The 27,418-nt window shown below is 36.4% G+C and overlaps 1 protein-coding gene across 1 annotated transcript; it reads left to right on the top strand.

Moving 5' to 3' along the window:
* Nucleotides 1–26,889, top strand: LOC138715751 (tetra-peptide repeat homeobox protein 1-like). Its single transcript, XM_069848801.1, has 3 exons — nt 1–88; nt 26,145–26,817; nt 26,886–26,889. Exons 2-3 carry the CDS (start codon nt 26,159–26,161, stop codon nt 26,887–26,889), a joined length of 663 nt encoding a protein of 220 aa, XP_069704902.1. The 5' UTR covers nt 1–88; nt 26,145–26,158.
* Nucleotides 26,890–27,418: the final 529 nt, after the last annotated feature.

The raw sequence follows: 27,418 nt of genomic DNA, 5'->3' as shown, positions 1-27,418 counted from the left end.
TGGGAGAAGAGAGTCAGGCAGGGGGACCCGCAGAATCTGAAGAATTTGGAGGCTGGACTTCATTATTTCCAATTCGATAGCCGGGAAGGTACAGTAACTGTTTACATCCCGAAGTATACAATTGCTTTCAGCTATGCACAAGCAGCTCGTGGATACCCAGAGTAGCACAATCAGCTAATCGGCCACCATTGTTATTCCATTTCAACACTCTTGGGATAGGAATATTTAAAGTAAAGCTCAATTTAGGCAGTGTCCGTGGCCCTTAAAATTAAGAGTAGGTTATTTGATTCTGACTTAGACTATATTATTTCATTCCTATACAACTGTAGCATATACGACAAATAGCGAGCGCTGCGCTGGAATTGCAATGACTGATTTGTCGGTTTTCCGGCGCAAAGGATTGTGGTACTCTGGATATCTACGGACTCTGTGCACAAGTTCAGGAGACTTGAATTCTTATTAGTAGCGAATATGGCATTTATCCAGAGATGTCATGTAACCAGTTCTCACTAGTCGCCCGATTCACTTGTTGAATTAGTCACAATTCGTAGAATCTATTCTTAAATGTTTGAAGTTTAAAATACATTAGGTTCTTGAGAGAAAGCAAAAACATTAAGCATTTTAACATGAAATTCTCTAGCTTTTTAATATGACAGTAAATATAATCGTATCATATTTTTAAATCGTTGTTTCTTAACCAAGTGTGCAGACAGTCAGAGGAGGAATACAATATCGACGGCCCATTTAGAAAAGAAAACAACTCAAAATTTAAAGTTTTGAGAAACCTGAATTTTGAAGCTTCATGTTATTGTGAAAAATCATCAAAGGATTGTTGAACTTAATCCAAATTGAAATCATGGAAATAGGCCTACGTAGATAAATTAACATGGAACAACCTAAAGCTTAGTATTCATATCATGAAATAATGTTATTTAATTACTCTGTCTATTTAGAATCCCCCATAGAAGATTTCACTTTAAGAAAAAAGCATTGAACATATGGGGCTATTCCATCAAATGACCAGTTGCCATAGAAACGTCTACCTATCACATAGCTTGTACAATGTACAGAGCGATCCAAAAGTAGTGCACATCTTAATAGGTTTCTATGGATGAATAAATGGGTAGACCTTATTATAACAATTTTTTTGGTATACCGTCTGTATTTATGTCCTAACACGTTCACATATATTTATAACGATGAATTTGTTACATTTACTTACATCAGTTTTAACTTAAGTTACATCATTTTTCACAACATATGCTGAAAATTGCAGCCCCGTTCAGTAACGCATGTATAGCTCGCGCAAGGAACGATTACCGAAAAGCAATGGTGGCGTTGCTGTCTGTTTTGACGTGTGTATGTAGGCACGCCGAGGGGGCGAGAAATGCTGGCCGATTGAAGTACTGTCTCTTCCAACAAGATGAACATATGAGGACACAGTTGTGGAAATGAAGAACGTAGCAAGAGAAAAATTTGAAGCTAATTAAACGCGTAACATATGTTTATGAATGAAATAATAATACCGTGCGATACAAGTCACGTATTCACATGCAACGGAACAAACTAAAGTCGTGATGTAACTATCATAACGCAAGACTCATTCTATAGATGTCATTTCTCTTCCGACTGTACTCTTGAATATCATTTAATCTATCTCATGACCTTTCCTGTCCGCCGCTCTTCCTTATCGCATTGTTTCATTCGCATTCCTTCCTTCGGTATTCTCTACTTGCGAGACCTATACCACGGTAGGTAGGCTATAACACGGTACTCGCCACGCGCAGACTACGAGGCAAGCCCCGCCCTTCTCTACGTCATCCGTTGTACAAAGTGTGAAAGCTTACGCGCCACAGACATGCATTAAAAACGGAGGAAAACAGTAACACTATAATATATGCATACACGCAGCAAAATACAATGAGCACTATTACTTAAAACATTGGCGTCTGGCTACGGAAATCTCCATAGTTAGGTGGCCAGCTGTAGGTGTCGGGGGCCACGGAGATTTCTGGTTTTACGTAAGGGTTTGTTTTGTCATATGTCAACTTTTGTAGATTAAGTCACAGGCTTTTAATTGTCGTAACATATTATTGGATAGGAAGTTTCTTATTACCTTTGGATCCTTCTCCCCTCCTTCCCCTAAAAATTTATAGCGTACAGACACATTCACAAACCGTCAATAAAATTTCAGTTGAAACTGTCCCTGAATGAGGAAATTATTCTTTAGGGAAGCCGTCTAAGAGTATGGACATGCAATTCTGGAAAATTAGTAAAACACGGCATTCTCGTGAGAATGGTAAGTGAGGTCATAACAACGTATATGTAACATGGAAATATACTCATATGCTACTGAAGGAAAGAGATTAGAAATAGACACGATATACACTTTCTGGAACCGAACTTCTATCTACGGCATTTTCTTGAAAGAAAGACAAGGGTTTACGGTACAATAAGAAGCAACAGAGAGCTTCCGAAGTCTTTCGTTGAAGATGAAAATAATTTAACAGTAGAAGAGAGCGTATTATATAGGGAGGGTGGCGTCTTCTTTAGATTTCGAAATACGAAAGAAGAGAGGAGTTAGGATGGCCAGCACTTTGTACTTGGTGACACTAGGAAGAAAGGAAAATGCTAGAGGAGGCTGTGTGAAAGCTCTCTTGCATCATTCAATAGAACAAATATGTACACAGAGTAAGTCAATATCTGTTCTACTATTCAATTCTGAGAAAAACTATAAAATGGAGCAGAAAAGTTGTGTTGTGATTCCTAAACTGTGCTTTAGGATCTATAAATTAAAAACTCTGACATGAAGCTGTTATATAAGAATAGGTCTATCTTGCTGGAAACAGCTAGCTACTGACGGAAATGATTTAATCTAGATGTCATAAGATACTTGTAGTTGTCTCTCTTCAGTTCCTCAAACACACCTCGAACACTCTTTATAAAAATCAAAAATCCTTTCTGAAATGGCAAAATAACTTTCTTACCACTACACGCATTAAGTTGAACAATTGAAATAATTAATCTAAAACTTGATCCTGTTTTTCAGTTTCTATGCCGTAGATGATCTTTAAATTATATTTAGTGGCTGGCTAGAGTTCAACACATCGAATCCATCATTAACACATTTTATGAATTCTGATACATGCTTTTCTTCGGGAATAAGGTGCAAAATGGTTTTGGATATTGTATTAGAAAGAACTTCTGCGACCTTTCTTACATTTTGCTTCTCCATTCCACACAGAGTTAAATGATCATTTTGTATCTTGTATGTGTATTTCAGATCTCTTTTGTTGTAATTCAGAAGTTTTAAAAATGTATTCTCATTCACAAATTTCAAAACCACTATCAAGAAGATCGTTTCTTAAGAATTTCAGCGCATGTGGCACATCACAAAAAGCCCATATACTTATTTCAGGAACGTTAGTATTCTGAAATTGGGTTTTATTTTGGACACGACCCAACTTTAACAGAATCCACATATTACACGGCCCCATGTCATTTACGAATCCTCTCATCCTTAGGCCTATATTCTTCAATTCATATACAGCAGTATGAAGAATGGCAGGGGTTACTGCGCTGTCGGATCGTAAAATATTATCTATAAGAATGCGTATCATCATTTCCCACGGGGCGTGAAATGCTTCTGTCAAGTACGCTTTCGTAAGCCACTATCCATGTGAACGCGGTGTAGTAAGCTTGCCGGTGACGTCAAAAGCTCACGATTCGGTCGTGACGGGATCAAACATGTTTGATTTTCAGTCGTAAGCCGCCTGGCTTTAGTGAAGCAAGATGTCTTGTTAGCTTTGTTTTTAGATTTAGTAAGAGTGATACAATACAATTTTTGGAACTATAGGTATCAAATAAAACATGTTCTGTACAATCCAACATTGGGCGAGTATCGGGATCGTGATAAACAAGCAGCAGCGGATAAACGAATGTCTGCTACCCTAAATATACCAACATTTGGACCGAAGGAATTTATAATGAAATTTAAAAACTTGAAAAGTTTTTTGCCAGGAAATGAGGAAAATTTCTGAGAGTGAGAGATCAGAAAAGTCTACCGATGAGATCTACAAACCTAAAGCTGCCTGGTTAATGAAAATAAACTATTTCAAGTGACATTCTAGTTCTGTTTTGGCAGTTATTGTTTGTTTCATACAGTTTTTGTGTCATATTTTGTTATAAGAAGTCGAACTCGCTCAAACAAATCTTCAAATTGTACCTCTGTCATTCTTAACGAATTTTTGAAATCCTCAGGATGATTTTTAAGTTCTCCTTCAATAAATCTTCAAGCTCCCAAAGCTTTGCGTTGTAGTGTCCACTGCCTAACCCACCATCTCCTTCTCTTGTGTTTTCTTCTTTGCAAGAAACGATTTCATTCGCTGAAACTGAAGATATAACCCAGCCGTCGGCAATTTTGTACTCGCGATGACATCACTGGACGCAAGCCGCAGTACGTAAGATGTAATATTAGTCGAGGAGTATAGAGCACTCCGTTCGGATCCCAGTGGCGGACTCTCAACCCAATCATCTGACGTAGACTACACAATATTGTTTTATAGATGAACAGATTGTATTGTATTTCACCTTTATGTTTGCTGTGCTACAACAACCTAGGAAAATACTTCACAAATTGCCACTCTTAATACAACTCGTAAATTTTCGTCTGCTAGTCACGATCTTTGTTTAGATTTTACAAGTTTTCGTTCAGAAAAAAATTGTTCGGAAATATATCGAATGTAGAGACAAACATAGCGGCTAAGTAGGGTCGCGGCAGGCGACCTATGATAATACTATAGATATTTTCTATGGAGAGCATTTTAAATAATTCTAAGCCAGTCTGGTGTGTTATACAATGACAACGTTTAATGTCCTCACTTATTTCCAGCTCTCTTAATATCACGTTAGTCCACCTAGTAGACTTTTTTAAAGTCGTATTTCGAGTCCCGTATGTTACTATAGATACTAATTACTTTCTGTTCAGATTCGTTTCTTCTATATATTTTCTTCATGCTTGGCATAACTTTTCTCTTATTGTATTTCCTTCGAGTGTAATGACATCGAGCAAATATTCTTATACAGAGAGATAATTCGTAACTCCGCGGATGAACATTACCATTTATACTGCATCAATATCTGTGTTTTCACCTGAAACGAGAGATTAGACCACTGTTCATGCATCTTTGATTTTATTTCTCGTTCAGCTAGTGTTTCAATATCCCTTATCCTCCTTTGTAATGTCTGTGTGGATAATTTCATACTGTTAAAAACATCAGATTATTCGGGACAAATAATGTTAGCAACTTTATTCTGACATGTTTTAATGAATTGTCTTTTATTTTAGCTCTTCAATGATTTTGCGATTTGTATGTATGTATTGCGAGTAATTTTACGGCTGTCGCCGTCTCCCGCTTCTCAACTTCCAGGTACTCCGGTTTTGACAATCGCCCATTTGTAGACCCCTGCAGATCATATCCTCCTGAACCTCCTCGCTCCATTTCTTCATTGGCCTTCCTCTTCTCTTTTTTTCCGGGGGAGTCCAGTTGAAGACCTTATTAGGCCAGCGGTCGGCTGACATTCTCTGGAGATGCCCATACCATATCAGGCGTTTAGTTTCCACTGATTGTAAGATATCTCCTGATACCTGCATTATATTTCGGACATCCTGATTCCTAATGTGGTCCATCCTCGAAACTTGACAACTACGGCGCCAGTAATCCATTTTTAGAGCCAACAATTTCTTCTTCATCCTGTCTCTCATTTCCCAAGTTTCAGATCCATAGGTACATATACTTTCTATTATAGTTTTATATATACTTGTCTTAGTTTTCCTTGTTACCTTGTCATTCCACAGGAGTGTATTTAATTGTCTTATGGCCCGCTTTCCTTGGCCAATCTTATTATTATCTTCATCACTTTTGGCCTGACTGTTGAGGGTAACACCCAAATATTTGAATGATTCAGAATTTTCTATTTGTGTATCCCCAGTATCTAAATTTACCTTGCTGCGACTACCCACAACCATGTATTTTATTTTCTTGAAATTAATTGATAGCCCCCCTTCCTTATTTTGCGATTTCCAAAGCAATAATATAACTTGCATGGAGTTCCCTTTGACTCAGTTTGTTCCATCATAATTTAATACTGGAACTGTTATTTGAATTTCGTTCTTCTATATTTTAATTGCTTGACTCCGTCTAGCCCTACGAAAAGAAAATTATTTTTATACTTATTTTCTACTGCATACATTTCCGTTTACAATTACATTGGATATGTTCATGCTTACCTATGATTTCGTGATAATCTTATGACGTGTCGTAATGTCGCTAGATGTTTGATTTTTAAGTGTCTATTATAATTTTAGAACAGAAGAGGCGTCTACATTGTCACCATATGCACACCTACTGTTCCTCCCATTCTTCCTTAAACACACGTTTCCGAACAGACGTTGAAGGTTTTGAGAAAGAAACAATCTAATATAATCAGCAGGGAAAGGATTTATATGTAAATACATATTTACTTATAAAGCTAATATAATTTATGTTTTGCATTATCTTTATGTTTCACAATGTGTAGGGTTGAAAAATCCTACTTTTATTTTCCATATTTTTCCATATTTTAGAGTTTAGTACATATTTTCGTTAATTTCCATATATTTTCCATATTTCATATAAAACAGTCCATATTATATTAGGTTTAACAATAAAACAAAACAAAATTCCATTAACTTTTAAAAATACATTTCAACAATAGAGATTTAAACACATGTTCAGTAATCCCTTTAACATCAGAGTTATTTGAAAATTAGCAGTCCTATCAACAATGGGAAAGTAAGTTACAAAACTGTATTAATTTAATTTAAAATTTTTAACAGACTTCAGTTGTGCAGCTCAACAGTTAAATGCCAGTCAGAGTACACATAGGTTCAGTTTTGTAAATCATACTATAAAGACGGTAAATATGCCAAAAGTACGTCATTCAGTCAATTTAAAATCAAAACTAACAAGTTACATTTCAGAATTTAAAGAAGATGGTTTATCAACTGACAATAAAATATTATTTTGTAATTTGTGTCAGTGTGCAGTATCATCTACACAAAAGTTCCTGGTGCAACAACACATTACAACTAGTAAACATCAGGCCAACAAACAACTAAATTCCAAGCAGAGACAATTGTTTTTAACACAACCAACAACATCGAATGTAAGATCTGAGTTTAACATCGACCTGTGCCGTTCTCTCATCTCTGCTGATATTCCTCTCTACAAACTAAAGAATAAGGTCTTCAGGGAATTCCTTGAAAAATATACTCAACATACAATCCCGGATGAGTCAACACTTAGGAAGACGTATGCTCCATCCATCTACGATGAGACAATACAGAAGATAAGAGATGAAATTAAAGATAGTTCAATTTGGGTTTCCATTGATGAGACTCCCGACAAAGAAGGTAGACTTGTTGGTAATGTAGTTATCGGTTTGTTAAGTGAACAATATTCTGAACGAATTCTTTTACATTGTGATGTTCTAGAAAAGTGCAATAACAAAACTATAGTTAAACTGTTCAACGAAGCTATGGGTATCCTGTGGCCAAAGGGTATTATGTACGATAATGTGTTATTCTTTATTAGCGATGCTGCCCCTTATATGGTCAAAGCTGGACAAGCATTATCTGTTGTATATCCTAAATTGACTCATTTTACTTGTGTGGCGCATGCATTTCATCGTGTGGCAGAAGTGGTCAGAGACAATTTCCCTAAAGTAGATTTGTTGATTTCATCAGTGAAAAAAGTATTTCTCAAAGCTCCCAGTAGAGTTAACGTGTTGAAAGAAATGTACCCTGAAATTCCATTGCCACCAAAGCCAATTTTAACTAGATGGGGTACATGGCTAGAAGCAGTTGAATATTATGCCGAACATATAGACTCTATTAACAATGTTCTCCTTGCATTGGACTCTGAAGATGCAGTCTCAATTGATACTGCGAAAACAGTTACCTGTGACATAAGTGTGAAGAATGACTTAGCTCACATTCAGCATACATTTTCATGCATCATAAAAACGCTCAAAAGTCTCCAAAATAGGCACCTTTCACTATCTGAAAGTTTTGAAATTATAAATAGTACTGTGGAACAACTGAATCGTGGTAGAGGTAAAGTTGCAGATGCAGTAAGAGCTAAGGTGGACACTGTACTTTCAAAAAACCCTGGATATGAAGAACTACAAAAGGTTGTTGCTGTGATGAGTGGTGAATCAACAGTGAAGATTAACTTGGACTTATCCCCAGCAGACATTGTGAAATTGAATTATGTACCAGTTACTTCTTGTGACGTCGAACGCTCTTTTAGTCAGTATAAATCTATCCTCAGAGACAATAGAACAAGATTCACTTTTCAGCACTTGAAAGAAATGTTTGTAACCTATTGTTATGGTAACAGACAATAAAAATTGTGTTTTGTTGAAACTACATTGGAAGATAAGGTACGTCCATTATATTTTTTGTTTAGTTTGATTAAAATGTACCAATATTTAACGTACATAGTCATTTTTTTATAATTTTAAGTCCATATTTAATTCCATATTTTGGTAAAAATCCATATTTAATTCCATATTTTGGTAAAAATAACTACATATATATTTACATATTTCATATATTTTTAGTCCATATAAATCCGTTCCCTGATAATCAGGTATCCACTGATAGATGTCTGTGTACTGGAGTTGTAGGGGAGTTGATTGGAAGGGAGAGAGTGAAGCAAAGACAGTTTACTGCGCTGCCCCTTCGACAGCACTATTGCTAATGATCACGATGACATTTTCTCCGATCCCTGCCATACATTCTTCAGCAACTAACCATGGCTACGTCTCGACTGACTACTTTGTCCTTCCGTGTGAACGGACCACGCTTTCCAGCAAGAAGGAACTGGCGTGGAGCAATCACGATATTTTTAAATTGACGCGAGCGTTTCATGCCCCGTGGGTACACAAGCCTGCTAAACAGTCAAATGTATTGTCGTAAGAAATGCTATGCTGCACTTGCATTTATTATTATTATTATTATTATTGTTATTATTATTATTATTATTATTATTATTATTATTATTATTATTATTATTATTATTATTATGTCTTTTTCCATGTCAATCGTATTATTTATATTATATTTTAAGATCTCAAAACTAAAAGAGATCAAACCTACATGCATTTTATGGTGAAGAGATGCCTTTGTAATGTTCGAGGAGAAGGTAATGGATATTTAAGTTGTCTTTTAAAATCATAGGCGTTTTAGACAGAGCTCGTAACGTGACTGCTACAGCAACATCTTCGACTTTTTCCCCCTTCAAGTTACTGCTCTTCTAGTTATTAACACGGATTTTTTTTGAGGACTGAAAATGGAGGATAATTTAATACTTTCATTTTCAAAAGTCTTAATACGGGCTTCTAAGTGCATATTTTCATGTTTTAATTCCTTCAAAGTTTCTTCTAGCTCTGTAATTTGGTCCGAAAGCATCTCATTTTCGGATTTCAACCATTTTTTTTTCAAAATATCAATTTTTTCGTGTCAGAGATACTAGGATTAGTGAACACTTGTTCATTTCCATTATTAATTGCAGGACAATAATTTTCTCCCGTGTTCGAGACGCTGGAATCCAACACATTTTCTAGGATCTTTTTGTTATTTCTCCTCTCCATGCGTTGGGTCCGGCGTTCTGAAGGATCATTATTTGATTCGGGATTAGAATTCGGTATAGGCCTATTTAGATGGGGTTCAGCTCATTCACGTAATATCCATTTATGTTTCAAAGTTGGAAGCTCCGTTTTAAGATCCCTTTCATAATAATTTTCACCAAAATGATAAGATCAGACTGTTGCGTTTTCTTCATTGAAAGAATTTTCCCTTTTACACAAATATGCCCATCTTTTCCTACGCACATCTTATTTAGGGAATCTGTGGAAAGTGATACTCGCGCGGGCAGAAATCCTTGTTGTAGGCTGTTTGAGCAGGTAGCAATAGCGCATACAAAAGGCATTTTTTCTTGTTTTGTTTTCGCAATAGCTACTTTCAATAGTACGTCATAATGTTAGTCCTTAGAACTAGACCAATTAAATTTATATTTCAGTTATGCAATATACGGTCGTAGGACATATTTTGACTGAGAAAGATAGCATAAACATTATTTATATTAACATTTTCCAGAAATTATTATTAAAACAAATGACCTTATGATGAAACTTACTTGTATGTACAGAATGAAGTAGCTCTATTAAACCTAACACAAAAATATGTACAATCACTATTTACAAACACAAAAAACAAACAATTTTCACTCAAACCCTCAAACTACTGTAAGACTGGTAATCCCCGCCACTTGGAGTGTACAGTACGATTATTTAGTCCTGACAGTCGCCGGAGATGTGCGCCTAGATCAGGCGAATCCATTTAGTTACGCCAAGGGGTGTATGGGTTATTCATTCGCTTGCCTTCGAAGCGATCGGGATGTCATGCGTGCGGTGGAGCGGCATGTTTCCAGTACAATTAAGCTGTACTGCATTCCTTTACCGACCGCTCGCCCTTATCTCTACTCCGGAACTTTTCCCCTCTTTCGCGTCGCTGAGCTGTCAGGACTAAATAAGCGGTCTGTACAACGGCTGACGCCAGAGACAGAGTTTGCTATCGCGCATCCAGTTCATGACATGTACCGTGTTATACTTACAGTGGCATGTACGAACTCTTTTTACCATGTTTGCGGCCACTTTTTTGAGCACGCGTACACTGATGTTGTTAATCTCCGTTGTTATGGTACTCTTTAGTTCCTCCAGAGTGTGCGGTCTGTTTTTGTATACCCTTCCTTTAAGATAACCCCACATAAAGAAATCTGGGGACGTCAAATAGGAGGTCATGGACGCTACAATCCTCGAAAAATGATACGCTCACCCAAAAGCTCGCGCAAAAACTGCATGGTTTCATTAGATGTGTGACATATGGCACTGTCCTGCTGGAACCAACAATCACATTCATCACTGTCAAGAAGCGCAATAAACTGTATAATGATATCTATGTACACAACACTGGGCACTGTAGTTTCAAAGAAAGTGGAGCCCACTATACGACGACGTGAAACGGCACACTACACTCCAATTTCTTTAGAGTGTAAGGGGGTTTCATGGAACACATGTGGATTTTCGGTGGACCAAATTCGAGAGTTTTGACTGTTCATGTAACCACTAAGGTGAAACCACGCCTCACCTGTGAAGAACACACGGTCAAGCTCTGCAATTCCATGGTTGTCAACTAATGACCGCAACCATGTAAGCTACAGTACACTACGCGATTTTGTTTATTAGGCTCCTTGAATTCTTGAACACTGCGTACATGATAAGCACGAAAATGTAACTGCTTCATCGCTCTCTGAGCACTTCCACATGAACTCTAAGAGTGGAGCTCAGAGTCTCCGCGAACGTTTTGAAGGCGAACGCTCCATCACATTTCTCACCTCAGCCAGTTTAGCAGGAGTTAAAATGGCCGGTCTCCCGGTTCTCTTCTTGTCTGCAACTGATCCACATTCCCTGAAACTGACGATTACTCTCGTTATGGTCGAATTGTTGGGCACTACCACATCCGGATAATTCCTGCGAAATTCGTCTACAACACGTGTACAAGGACGACTGGAAAAATAATGTTCAACAACGAAACCTCGTTGCTCTTTGGAAAACGACATGTTTGCCGAGCAATAAACAAAGAACTATTGCAAGCGTCAGTGTATACATACACATCACAATGACGACAAGGTTTGTTGCTGTAGCAACATGATGCGGTAGCCGATAGCACTTTCCAACTGCATTACTCAATATAGACACCATAATTTTAATGTGAGCGACTTTTGGAGCGCTCGTATTAGGCAAGACCCATAGGCCTATAATCAATGCTTTTTTCTTAACGTGAAATCCTCTATAATTACTTTCTTCTCACAAGATCTGGGAGTTATCTTCGGCATGGAGTTCCACCTCCTTGGCCACCAAATATCTTCATTGAGTCATTCCACTTCAAACAGGACAAATATAAAGGAAATTTAACCTTGATGTTTTTTATTTCTGTCAAATTTTTTGTTCGATTGAAGGAACAAAAATAAAATTTAAGGGATACAGGGTTACATACAATCTGTGAAATCATATCTTTGTAATTTCTCAGTCGTAGATTGGCTGTTAATTTCGCAATGTTTCCACCATCAATTAACAACTTTATATTCTCATGATGACCACACACATACAGACTGAATGAGTACTACTAGCTCCAGGAAGCACACATTGTTTTGGTCTTTGTTCCGCAAATTTTTAAAAACTAATTTGTATGTCTGAATATTTAACCTTAAAAGCTCAAAATGTTTCTTTTAAGTCTGATAACAATAATCTTTTCTGTTTCTGTACTTTGTGGCCGTCTTCTTTTACAGAAACGAAGTTTTACTTTCTCGCCATGATGCGACTTATATCATTATTAGTGTAATGGTCAATTAAGTACTTTTTCCACTATGGATGTGTCTAAAGTTTATCCAATTCTAGATTCTGGATTTGAGAGAATTCCCCTCTCTGCAGCTAAGTTTTTTGCAACACTGATCATGTGATTAGATGCATCACAGTGTTCCCTAATTTTACTGTATGACCACTCTTCAAATATATAGGGTAAGGTGGTACATTATGGATCACTAAAGACAGATTTTATTGTTCCAACCAACACGCATGTCTGTGCATTATGATTTTATGTTTATATAATCTTTGGGCATTTTCTGATATGATACAAGTGTTTAAACAAAATTACTTCACTTATGTTAAGCACTGAAAAATAAGTTACATTTAACAAAAAATGATCCATAATGTACCTCAGTGGGTACAATTCGGATCCCTACATAGTACATATAGAATCACTGGCATTTGACACAAACTGTTTTTTACCTTTTCCACCTACACAGATTTCATGATACCACATTTGGCACCCTTGACAACAAATCCAGTCCCCTTTCCTTATGGATTCCGGACTATAATAATTCAGCAAACAGAATCCACACACATCTTTTCTTTTTGGTGATTCCGTGATGACACCAACACACTTCCTTTTAGCACTGTTGCGCTTCTTGCCTTGGATTTTGGTTTTATTTGTGGTTTCATTGCGACATCTCTTAACAGGAGTGGTGTCAATGTTTTGTGGGGAAGGAAGGTGGACAGAGGTCTGCAGTTTCCGTTTTCGGCACGACTCCTTTCTAGGTGGAGAAGGCAACAAATTTGTTATTGTATCCTCTGGTGACGAAAAACAACTTTTATGACCTGAGAAGTTGTCACTTGAGAAGTTGCCGCTAGTTTTAGTGGATGATCCAGTTTCTGAAACTATAGGCTTGGTCGCATTTGTGTGTCTGCTTAAGGGCTCTCCAGAGGTTTGGGGCCTACTGGTGCTAGCGTTTGCATGACCAGCATTATTTTCGGCATCATTATTTGATTATATAGACGTGACTGCACGTTCAAATTTTTCCTCCGGAACAATGTCATCGTTGAATGGGAATATCCCAGTACATTGAAAACTTTTTAACAGTTGCACCTACGGAATCCGTGCTGTTCCAAGTCATATTGAATATGGGACAGAATCTTTTCTTCGAAAGATTTTCATTTCGATGTATCCATTCAATTGCATTCTTATGGTATTTGGTCTTAAGTGACTTAAACAATGTTCTGTGTAATGGTTGTAAGACATGAGTGCTATGTGGCGGTAACCCTAAAAATTCATTTCATTCATCTGAAAATATTCCAAGGCTTGCAAACTCACATGGCTTGAATGATTGTCCAGAACTATCAAGACTCTGCCTGGGGTTTTATATGTATTGAAGTGATTCAACCATGCCAAGAAGAGATTTTCATTTATGTACCCTGACTCGCTCATTGCCACTATCGAGCCTGGAGGCAAGCTGTCCTGAAATTCTGGGTGTTTCCTAACACTTTCAAAAATGACTATTGGAGGGATGAATCCACGTGATGTTTTACAACATGCAATGATGGTTACATTTTCCTCTCTTTCTGCGTTGATAATAACAACAACTTTTCATTTCCCCTTTTGATATACTATCTTAGAAGGACACATTATAAGGCTTGTCACACAATTCAAATTGGTCCGTAACTTCTTTCAAGTTACCGAAAAAATGCGCAACTGGTTGCCTATTTAATCCTTGAACTCTGGCACGTGACAGACACTCGGGTTCCCTTACACTCGAATTTGAATGCCTCGTTAGAAATGCGAGAAACCAATCAATCCCTACAACTCTGTTCTCCGTATTCCATGGGTGTTTCACCTGATTTCCCTCTGCAAAGTTAAATGCGGCTTGCCTCACCTGAAGAGGTGTTAAACCAAGACTATTGCGTCTCCTACACGAAGCTTTCACCCAGTAGCTCTCTGTTCTTCAAGCTTCAGTTTTCTATGGAGTGCAGTAAAAATAACTCGAAAGCCTCACGCATAAACAAATACCCTTCCTCGACGCTCTTAATTGCAGTGTTCATCACCGATGGCTTCCACTTTCGTCTGCATTTAGGTTCTGTTTTTACCCTTGACCTCTACCCATGAACATGTAAGAAAAAAATATTAAAATCAACAACAAAACGAAAAAAAATTGTGATATATAAAATATACGCGTAGGACTATATATCAAAATAATTACAACAATAAATAATCGTCTAACTTCTCCCGATCCCATTTGTACTACTAGGCTATATCCATATTGTACCTAGACTACTGATCCATATTGTACCTAGACTACTGATCCATATTGTACTTTAGTAATGTTAAATGTATGGGGATCATTCATTGTTACAATGAAACAATAGGTGACAACACTTGCACCTACAGTCGTCTATTTCAAGGCATCATAAGACTGTATAAAAAGGAAAATGATTCTGCTATGTTTGAAGCTACACCAGGAACTTAAATACTGTGCAGTTTTATAAATTGAATATCTTCCATGTGCAAGTATTTACCTTGCTATGCAAAATAAATTGTAGAGCTTCAATGAAAGGCACAGCTGTACTGAAACTCACACGATAAACACACCAAGGATCCTCCTTCTTGACGCACTGCTCAAAACAGTTCTACCAACAATAGTCTTGTAGAAAATTACGCTAATCTTAGCGTGATCCGTATTGTACCTATATCCATAATGTACCACCTTACCCTAGTATTGACAGAAGTCAATAGTGTCACCGCTACTCTTCTCATCTGGTGTTGTTTCTACTTCCTTTTTTCTCAACGCGAAAAATCTTTTCCTTATGTGTCTGTTTTATTTTCTGATATTTCTGTTAGGGATAATTCTTCTGTGATAATTTCTTCTTCTTAATTGATGTCTCACCCTTGACATCAAACTTTCATTAAAATTATCAATGTCCGTCACTGACACCTCTGACACCTCTGAATTATTTATCAATTTCCGAATTGCCTGTTGTTTCTTCTTCAATGTTCTGGACACTAGAACCGCCTAAGATATCAACACTGCTGGTTTGAACAGCACTTGATTCACTAATATTTGACATTAACAAAATTTTCTTACGACAATTTTCACAAATCCTAAGATTGTACGACAACTTAATGTGTTGCATTTTCAATTTTTAAGCATGTTGGAAGTCACGCACCTTAATTTCCCTTTCTTAAACCTACGACTATGATTGCTTACTTTGAAAGGATTAAAACACTGATCATGTCTAGGTTCTGTTATTACTCATTGTGATTAGCCTACACACTAATTGCACCAACTAAAAACAATAACAGAAACTACGCCACACACTCGTGGTAATACTATAGTACAGTGTTATTAATGCCCTAACGTTTGAAAATCTCGGAACAAACTGAAGAGAATTCATTCCGCCTTGGACCTGGATTAGGTATGGTATTGTATATCCCAGCCAATCTTCTTCAGACATAAACAAATAGGACTGACAGTCGCCAGTGTGATGTCGCATGCCAGACTTCAGCCAACAGTTAACAGTGTGCCGCTACAAGGGATTAAGAGCGCAACAGAGCTCTATGCGCGTATTTATTTAGTATTTTTTTACTCTGTCATTTATTGCTTTTCCACTATGAAATTTTGGTCTACTTACACATAATTAAATGGAGAACATGCTGATAATTTAAAAATGGTATTCTAAGTTTGCTAACATTATGAACAACAAAATTAACCTATATAATAATTATGGCATAAAGTACTGTGAATACATAAAAATGGCAAGTGATTATACACAGGCTAAAAGCCTGATATTTAACCTTCCAAATGAAACTAACCTCGATTTCATACGATACACATAATGGGAGAAACGAATGTTTGTATATGCCAATGTGTACAATTTTTCAATAATTTTGATGCTGTATAGATCTCAAAATAACCAGAACTGGGGCCAAGAAAAATAATATGGGTCTCTTATTTTTACCCTTAGAAAGCATACAAGAAGTTTCAAACAATTCTAAAAATATGAGATCAAAAATTTGTCCGGTCTGACGTGGAATGACTCCATTGCATATAAAGCCGACACCTTTACATTTATACTTTGCTCCAAAACATGACGCCCTTCCTTCACACCTTTCACCACTTAACTGTAGAAACGAGCAAGGGGTAAAATTTACAAGCGTCTAGCTGTAGCAAACAGGAGTCTCAATTTCTGCGTGTCTGATGGGTCGGGAGAGATTGGTCGAGATCGGTCATCTGCCGTTGTAAGAGCCATCTCGTGTATGTGTATATATACGCGTATTAGACTGTGGTCTATATCGTGTAGGCCAATGCCATCATCCTGGCGGCAGCCTTCGAAATCTCATAGAATTGTCTGTGTTTTTTCTGTAATTTGTTAAATTTGTTTCTCTATTTATTTGTGCTATTTAGATGTGTATTGATATAATGTAACTAGTAATAACCTTACTTTTTATGTAAGTTTTGTGGTTCCTCAGTTTTCTTATAAACGTAATGTACAAACTCATAAGAAAGTAAAGCATGTTGTGAAAGTAAGCAAGTCCTTCAAGTGCGATTATTATGACGCGCAGTTCAATCATGTGAAGAATCTTAAAAGGCATGAAATTAAAAAAAAAAAAAAACATAATATTGTATATAATAGGTTTAAAAGTGACAAAATCATTAAATGTGAAATGTGTGATGCTCAGTAATCAAGAAAACAAACTCTGAAATAACACGAAAGTCAGGTGCATCAGTTAGAAGCAGTGACGCGTAAGAATGTATCAAAACATCATTGCTCTCTTTGTTCATATGAAACAACCAAATATGAATGATTAAAACATTATAATGAAATTCATAATATATCACAACTAAATCGGAAACATTTCTAAACTTAGAAGAAGTTCATAAATGGAAGAAAAACACAGAAGTGGAGACCAGAGAAAACTTTATATACAGTAAGTTAGAGCGTGTCAGAAAACAGCAAGTAACATTTTTCCTGTTACCACAGTTGAGTATTACATGCCTACGTGAAACAGACAAAGGCATATATACAAATACAGGGCAGCAAAAATTAATGCTTTTTGTCCGGCCAGTATGAAAATAAGAGAGTTGGAAGTTATAATTTACGGACACACATGTTGGGCATGGAAGTGACCTTGGCCATTTGTTTCTCTCTTCTTCTCAGCGCCTGGAAACAGCCAGTAAGATAGCTAACAAGATACCATTTGACACCATATTGAATGAGATACGAGACTCTGTCACAGAATCCAGTTTAGAAACAGTACATCTCTTAACTAAAAAGGACTTTATAATACTGAGAAAGCCTTCAATCTTTCGGAAGAGGGGATGCGTAATGCTGGATACAGGAAGTTACAGAAAGCAGTGATCAGTGTATTCTGTATTATAAGTAGGGAAAGGAAGTTCATGTATTTGCATATTTATTCTCTATCATTGTTTGAATATGCTGAAAGATTATCTACATGAATCACACATTTCTGAATACAATTATATTACTTTTATTGTGCATTAATGTGCATATTTTGCCTCTATTTATAAAAGCATCATATTTTAACATTTATGCAGGGAACCTGCTTATTATGTATGTTTATTTGTCTTTCCCTCATTTTTAAAAGTATGTAACCTTGTAAACACGACTAATTTATGTTTATGAATTTTGAACATAACGATGGCGCCCCCATAGGGAGCCTCTTGAGTTAGCAATTAGTATTCCTTTACTGCAGTCTTGAGCAGATTTCGATAGAACAATATCCAGTTTAACATCAGTTCCAAAAAAATGTAGGAGATAAAGTGAATGAGAAAACAGCAAATATTCTTTCCAAAAACCCTGGATATTATCAACTTAAAGAAATTCAAGATATTCTCGAAGGAAAAACACCCCAAAAACCAACAAAATGTTCTGTAGAACAGCTCACAGCTTTTGTGCAAGCCCTTCTTACTTCTTGTGACGTAGAACGAAATTTATCACACTACAAAGCTATGCTTAGAGACAACAGGCAAAGAATGACAACAGAAAACATACGACACTGCTTAGTTGTGAACTGTAACAGTATAAATGGAACATTCAGCAATGAGGCTAGCATTTCAAAATCCATAGACTAAACGTAAGTTACCTATACCTTATTATTCTGTTAAAATAATCTCAGACTGATAATGAATACTTTGTAGCATATTTATCAACAATTTTTACGGCATAAATGCATACATATTCTTCACATTTTTAGGGCATGAACTTCCTTTCCCTGATTATAAGCCACAAGGAACTGCTCCTGACATGACAGCACATTTTTTGAAAGAAGAAGATTTTGTTCTTATAATACAAAGCCCAGGGAGAAATTTTAAAAACATATGGCTCAGAGAAAGTAATAATTGAGGGCTTTGCCGGAAGAAAGGCGGATAGACCTATATGCCCTTCTTCGGAAAAACGGTTTAAAATGTAGTGAATAATTCGCTAATTATAATAGCGGAATTTTGTTTTGATTGTACTGTACATACCTGCAGGACAGGACTGCATGCGTGTATAACATTTTATTCAGGTGCGTTTTAAAATCTTAGATTGCATGTATCTCATTTAGCCATATTGACGTATACGCCCTTTTTCCGGCAAACCCCTCAATTATTGATGGTAGGGCCTACCCATGGTATGGGTGATTATGGATTTCAACTTATCGCAATAATGACAGTTGATGAAATGAATCAGGGATTTCCAGGGACTTTCTTAATATCTAATAGGACAGATGAAAATGTGCTATCTTTTGTTTTTTAATTGTGTTAAACAAGAAATTGGTATCCTGGCCACAAAATCTTCATGAGTGACATGAAAGAAGAATTTTATAAAGGTTTACGAAAATGTCCAGCTTTGGCATCAAATTTTTTGGATTAGGACTCTAAATTATACCGGGAAGCTAGAAGGCGAATGAAGAACTTCCAAGTGCCTGGGCAATAGATATTACTACAGTGCGAGCGAGAAGTTTCTCCGCAGTGCTTCTGTAGCCACGGTGCAGCCGAGAATCCACCAGGCATAGAATTCAAGTGGCAGCACTGGCCGCTAAGCATATGATTGACTGGGGATGTGAGGTTGTCAAACCGGAATTAATGGGAAAATGTCAACTTTCTACAAGATTACGTACCAGCTGTCTACAGGATTACTACAACTAATGGAGCTGCGGAGGGACTTTTGGATCGCACTGTATAAAGCTTGGGTAACTGCGATGGGCCCTCCCGATAAACGCTTGTTTTACACCTGGCACATCGAAAAAGTATGGAGTAAGAACATTAGGAATAAAATAAACGATTTAACCTAGCAGCCAGTAACATACAAGTATTTACGAGTTCTTCATACAGAAAATGACGAGAACACTTATGCTAAACTTTTGGTAGGAATCCTTCAGTATTTAACAGGTGATACTGAATTATCATTATTTTTTTAATATTTTACTACTACTGCATGAAGAACGTAGTGTGTTGGGCCTGCTGCCGTAGGAAATAATTGTGGTATAGATATTAATATGCACATAGAACGGATGCAACGTAGTGCTCTAAAGCACATATACCTGCACTGTAAAAAAAACAAGAAGACTAGACAAAGACATATCAACTCTCATAAAATTAACCAGAGATAGACTATTCGACAGACTGACCGTTTTGAACAAAAGAGAAATACAAAAACAAATCTGATATGAGCAAGCCAATCCGCAAAGAAGTTCTAAATATTTCTCTGTCACTTTTGCAAAGAAAGGAAACAGATCAATAAAATATATGTACAGTTCATGTTTCTTTAGTGTTGTTGTTTGTTTGTTATTTAGTAATATTGTATTTGTTAAATTCGTTTCTTCATAAGACAGTTTATTCATTTTATCCTAACATTATCTATGGGTGGCAAGATTTATATACAGTGATGTACAGTTCAGCAGTGTAAAGTGAAAAACTGGTATCTACACATTCATTTGTAGATTGGATTTAAATGGTGAGTGACCTATATGGTATTTCATAACATACTATTAATGATGTTCTTATATTAATTATTTATGTTGGATTTAATCAATTTTTTGTGGGGATATTCATATTATGTTAGTACAATATAGGAACCTTACATGCAGGAAACAAGCATCGAACCAAAATCACACATGCGCGACTGATTTCACTCGACCCAACAGTACAATCGTTAATGTTTTATTGTACAATCATTACTTATTAATTATAAATAAGATACATTTTAGAAGTGTAGGTCTAAAAGCAATTGGCGTACAAATGTATGTAACACTTATTAGACCACTACACCTATTCATTTCAAGAGAAACACAATATCTGAGACTTAGAATAAATCGACGCCTAATGTCAAAGGACACTAACTCCAAAATCACAACTTTACAAGGGAGGCAAAAAACAGTTTAATTGTGTACATTTTATTGTTACTGCTTTAATTTAAGAGATATGTTGATAAAATTTAAATCATATATACTGTATATATATCAAATATAAACCTAAAGACAATACAATACAGTACATATTTTCTAGAAATATTTTAGTATTGTCTTAAAAATTAACACATTTTGGAGATAGTGTTCTTTGTTACTAACGAAGCTTTCAATTTAGTAGACAGTGTTAAAAATAAATGCCAAAATATTGAATTTAAACATTTTAATAAAAAATTATAGCTATTTGACAATGCAAATTAATAAATTTAATTATTGTGGTGAGCAGCAAATATCAATTTCTTCTTCTTCATAAAGGAATATTATCTAAACTTAGAACATATCAGTAAGATTATAAAAATACCAGTTAATATTATTTACGCAGCATAAAAGCATAATATTATCATTATTAGATCAATTTATACTATTATCTGAAATAATAATTTTAACAGTGCATTTATAAAATAATAAAAGAGCAAAGTTATCTTCATTTTTACATTGCATTTTAGAACATCAGTGTTTTTAAATATTGCTAATGTTACTTTAATATACCACAGCTGATGAGGGTTTGGACGAAAAAGTTATTCAATTAATGATCAATTTATTTAAAAAATAATGAATTCTACAAATTCAGTTCATTTAAAAGTCTGTCTGCACGTAATGAAAAGAAAACACACACTTAACTCAGAATTTGTGCCCTAAATGACATAGAATAAAATTATAATATGAATATGTTATATTATATTTGATTCAGTATTTTATGTTTTGAATAGTATCAATATCTACACCTCTCATATAAAAATTTGAAATTTCCTCTTAATTTTATAATCACTCATTGCTCTTCATTTTGAGTACTGTATCTTATATTACAATTTCCTGTTCTCCATTTTTAAACTATTGTAAAAGAATTGGTAATTTCCTGGTAAAATATTCTGTTTACACAGTTGCAATAGATTTTTAATTTTCTAATCTTGTATATTTTTAGTGCTCCTTGATGCTTTGGTTTAAGCTGACGATTATCCAGCCTAAATCCAAGTGTAATCTTGCTTTGTACATTGAATTTTTGGAATTCTTCATCATACTTGTATTTAAATAATAAGTGTTCACTGTTACTTTTCCGATACTGGAACCACACTATATCCAGCCATCTTACAATGTTTCCGTTAGTGTCAACTTTCTTGTTCTTTATTAATGTCTTCTGAATTTCTCTTACATAATTAAATCACTCTGTTTCACTTCTATTTTTGATACAGCTTAAAGTATAGTGTATCACCCTGATGGATCAAATATTTCTGTATGTTTGGTTGTTTTTTTTTTTCAATGTTCGCGTGGACTGTGTCCATTTGTGAATGTCCTGGTTAAAAAAAATATGTTCAATTTGAGGTATGTCAAAAACATTCGCAGCGTAGAGGAGCATGGTTGATATAAGCACATTCCTCCACAAGTATCGAACATGAAATAGAACCTTTTACCATTCTGCAGTTTTTTCATTTGAGCAAAGAGACGTGATGGTACTACTGCAGCTTCCCTTTCTGCAATTATCTCGTTTCATATAAAATTTTGTGCTGTTCTGTTGGCTACAGCATACACGGTCAAATTATATAGGCCTACAGCTAATCTACGTTTATAAAACACTCATTCCATTTTAAAACTTGGATTGTAGCGCACAGCTTCGAAATAAAATTAAAAAAAGTAAAGAACGTTCACTGATGCCATAATTTTGTAATTTTCTTTTACTTGAGCTGCTTCCTTTCTTTCAATGTGGGACTGACGAACTGCCTCCATTTCTATCTTCTTAAGTTCAGACATGTGATCATATTTATAACATTTATTGCATTGATGCTTTCTGGGATTATGAAAAGCTATATTAAAATTATTTTTGAAAATATGACGTTAATATGAAAGGTTTTCTGTCTGAACATTAGCATTCCTGAATTTCCCTCCCCCCAACATTTGGGCTCATCATTGATCCGGATGCACTGCAACCTTAGGCTTACTGTGCTACCTATGTTTTATCATTTAATACCAATTCATCAACCCTGTTACCTTGATTAAGGTGTACAGTCCAGATATAGAACGTTTATTACAAACTGTAAACTTCTTACAAACTGAATTGATTTAAGAATGCGTGTTCTATTAATAAAAAAATTATCAAATCTTTAACAATAAACAATATGGTGATTGTATTACATTCTTGGTTGTATGTTCTGAGGAAGTGTCACCAATAAAATCTTAGAAATGTTAAATAATTTAGAGACAAAGAACACTATCTCAACTCAGTGTTCTTCTAGTTTATATTTTATTATTGTCAAAGAAAACTAAGTCTAGATAGTGTTGTTTGACACTCAGCATCTGTCTAAATTAACACAACACTATCTTAAAAAAAAAAACAAAAAAAAACTATTACTTGTAGAGACATATTACTTTCACACTATTATAAAGGCTACTTTGTACAACATGATACTACAAATAATTCAGAAAGTCGATTTTTGGCGATAGTGTCCTTTGACACTAAGCCGTCGAAATGTCAAAGTGTTTTGTAACTAATTCTATAAGTGAAATGAATTACTTTGTAATCGAAATTGAAACGTTTATCTCTCTTCAATAGCACAGAGCATACAGCTGATCGCGAAGCCCGACCTCTCTATGACGTCACATGGAATGTTTGAGAGCGACATTTCTATTTGTCTCCGAATCACACATTAGTCGATGGTAGCCAATAAGAACTCGACATACAATATAGCTAGCTACACCTGAAAATTTCTACTCCTCACAGCGCGACCGATCTCATCCTACCCAAATTAGACGTCTCTTGTATGCTACAGATAGACACTTATATAAAATTTAGCTGAGTTGCCAATTCCTGAAGTCATTATCACATTGTATTTATGCCACGCGCCTAAGGGTTAAGAAGATAGGGATTTACGAGGGTTTACAATTCCAGGAAGAAAGACCGTCATATATTTTGGTGCAAGGTATACCCTCACCATTATTACAATCTAAAAAGCGTCACATTCCAGTACAGTGCCCCGAAAACTTACATAGTGCGAACACTGGATGAAAGATTAAGTAACAAAGTTTACTCCGAAGACCGTTTAATTGCACAACTGGACAGTATTGCACAACACAGCATGACCTAATAGTCTATTGTAATGTAACGTTTATTGTTATAATTGTAACTAACAATAAAATTAAAAAAATGGATAAGCAATAAAGAAAACTGGTAATGTTTTAGGCCCATATTCGAAAAATTCTGGGTTAAAACTCCGTGCCCAGCCAATTTGACTCATGTTTTTCATGGTTTCCCTCAGTCACGAAGGCATATACTGGATTGGAAATTTGCATATCATGATTCATAACACCCTTAATCACCAATATCATGAACATTAAAATAAAATCTAAATCAATTACATGAACACAAGCCATTTATAACACACGACAATAAAAACAGAGTCAGAACAAAAGTCCATGGCCTACAGATATACCCAAAGATCCTACACACGTGATACGATCATAGATGTTAGTGTGTATGAATAAACTTATCAAAAGAGATGCCAACTGAGAATAAGTGAAACAGGAGAAGGTGGTTATGGGATTTTTAAGTCAGGTAGGATAAATTTAATTTTAGACAAAATGAATAACACGACCTCAGAATAGCTCGAAATTAACATAGGATTGAAACGGATTTGCGGTGTTTCTCTTTTTCTGTTTATAATGCACACGAAAAAAATTATTCAGGAATGGAGAGCCATGCGATATAAAGAGTTGGAGATAAACAGATATTTAAAAATATGTTAATTAATATTTGTGGATAACCTAGTTTTAATAGCACCTACAGAAAATGATCTACAATACTCAGTACATTAGTAAAATATCATTGCAAATTATAACATGGAAATAATACAGAAAAAGAAAGTTTCGCCTTCTGGCGAAAATAGCTTGTCCCTAGTAAAATATGTTTGGAAGACAAAATTTTAGAAAGAGCAAATGATATTACATATATTGGCTACAAATTAACATTTGATAATTATTTAGAATAATGAGCAAAACTGTAAAACACTCCAAGACTATGTAAATGATCAATAGAGTAATGAAACCTTCCCTGGTACAGAAAAGCACTAGAATACGACTTCAACAAACCCTGTACTCTGTTATGGCAGTTCTTTTTATTTTATTGAGTTATTTTACGACGTTGTATCAACATCTCACGTTACTTAGCGTCTGAATGAAATGGAGGTGATAATCCAGGTGAAATGAGTCCGGGGTCCAGCACCGAAAGTTACCCAGCATGTGCTCTTATTCCCTTAAGGGAAAACTCCGGAAATACCTCAACCAGGTAACTTGCCCCGATCGGGATTCGAACTCGGACCACTTGGTTTCGCGACCAAACGAGGTGACCGTTACTCCACAGGAATGGACTTATGGTAGTGAGGCAAATATATTAAGGGGAAAGAACAGCTAATGAAATAAGATTTATGCGGAGAACAGTATTATATAAAAATGAGACCATAAGCGCAGCGATGAAGTAATGGAAGAACTCGGCCTGTAATCAATACTCAATTTCATACAAAATATGAGAACAATTGCATGAGACGTTTGCGATGTATGAGATCCCACAGAATCCCAAAAGCTATGCTTCACTATCTATCTTAGGGGAAAAGATTTCTGGGAAGCCCCATAAAGAGTTTGAGAGAAAATTACTCTTTATTATGAGATCTAATAGACCACATGACCTAAAACTTGTATGGATGATGATGAAGTCAGGTAGATAGATGTCTTTGGAAATGGTTCTTGTTGCGCAGTAGTGCAATGGAACAAATGCATAGTGTGATTGTTTTGGTTTTGCCAATCCACATTGCATATGCAAGGAATTTCCGCCATCGAGTACAGTTAAGAGAAAAATATTGTGTGCTGACAATTAAGATTATTATTGTTTTTACCAAGTATGCTAATTTGGAGCTTTATGCCATGAAGTCCTGAAAATATGCTGCATAGCATGCTCAATAGTTAATATACACAGGAACGCCTGAAATATGAAAAAAAAAAAGATACAGTTAATTTTGTATATTCGTTACTACTGTCGTTCAAAACATGTACAAAATGATTTTGTATGACTTGAAAATGGAGCGTAAAGTATGCAGTTGAATACGTATCCTCGCCTTACTACTAGGTCTATGTCATTCACTGAAAGCAAGTGAATGCAGTGACACATGCATAACAATCAAGTTTATTTTGCTTCTTGCAGACTTACCAGGATACATGGAAGACAAGCCAGGTACAAAACCACAAACCACGCCAGCTACCATGACAGAACCCATCCCAGCTCACATGTTAGATCCCATGCCACCACCCGTGCCACATTCCGTGCCACCACCCGTGCCTCCTCCCGTGCCACCACACGTGCCATCACCCGTGCCAGCACCATCATTACAGAACCCACCAGAAGAAGAAGATGACAATAGAACGAAGAGTTGCTGCTGGCGTTTTTTAAGGTATTTATTTTGTGGGCTACTTCCCATGTCGAATCGCAGGCCAGCATCCATGCCAGCGCCTATGTCATCTCCCATGATAGATTCAATGCCAGCTCCCATGCAAGATACCATATCAGTACCTATTCCAGAAACCATGTCAACTCCCACGCCAGAACCAATCCCAGACCCCATGCGAGCTTCAATGCAAGATATCATTCCAGCTCCCATGTCAAGTCACATACTAGATCCCGTGCCAGCCCCCATGCCAACTGGAATGCCAGCTCCCACGCCAAGAGCAATGAGCCTCTGGTCTCGTTTAAGATATAGGTTTCGTGGGCCAGCTCCCATTTCATTTGACATGCCATTTCGCAGGCCAGCCCGCATGCCATCTCCCATGCCAGATCGCATGCCACCACCACATTCCAATTACCTACCAGCAGAAGATAGGCACCGAAGAAGGAATGCCTGGTGGTCTTGTTTAAGATATATATTTTTTGGGCCACGTCCCGTACTAGATGACGAGACATATTACACGCCGGCACCTATGCCAACTTCTGTGACAGCATCCTTGACAGATCCCATGCCAGTACCCAGACCAGCACCAATTCCAGATGATATGCCAGGATCCATGACAGCTCCCATGCCAGATCCAATACCACTACCAGTGCAAGATTCCATATCAGTGCCTATGCCAGGTCCTATGCCACTACCCATGCCAGCTTCCATGCCAGCAGAAGATAGGCACCGAAGAAGGAATGCCTGGTGGTCTTGTTTAAGATATATATTTTTTGGGCCACGTCCCGTACTAGATGACGAGACATACTACACGCCGGCACCTATGCCAACTTCTGTGACAGCATCCTTGACAGATCCCATGCCAGTACCCAGACCAGCACCAATTCCAGATGATATGCCAGGATCCATGACAGCTCCCATGCCAGATCCAATACCACTACCAGTGCAAGATTCCATATCAGTGCCTATGTCAGGTCCTATGCCATTACCCATGCCAGCTTCCATGTCAGAAGATAGGCACCGAAGAAGGAAT

The sequence above is a fragment of the Periplaneta americana genome, chromosome 15 (assembly GCF_040183065.1).
Source record: "Periplaneta americana isolate PAMFEO1 chromosome 15, P.americana_PAMFEO1_priV1, whole genome shotgun sequence".
In the NCBI taxonomy this organism is placed as follows: Eukaryota; Metazoa; Arthropoda; class Insecta; order Blattodea; family Blattidae; genus Periplaneta; species Periplaneta americana.
Note: the sequence above shows the minus strand (reverse complement) of the source record. Positions and strands in the feature narration are given on the sequence as shown.

What these genes read in the sequence shown, in the direction of transcription:
- LOC138715751 (XM_069848801.1), top strand. Translation starts at nt 26,159, where the DNA reads ATGGAAGACAAGCCAGGTACAAAACCACAAACCACGCCAGCTACCATG.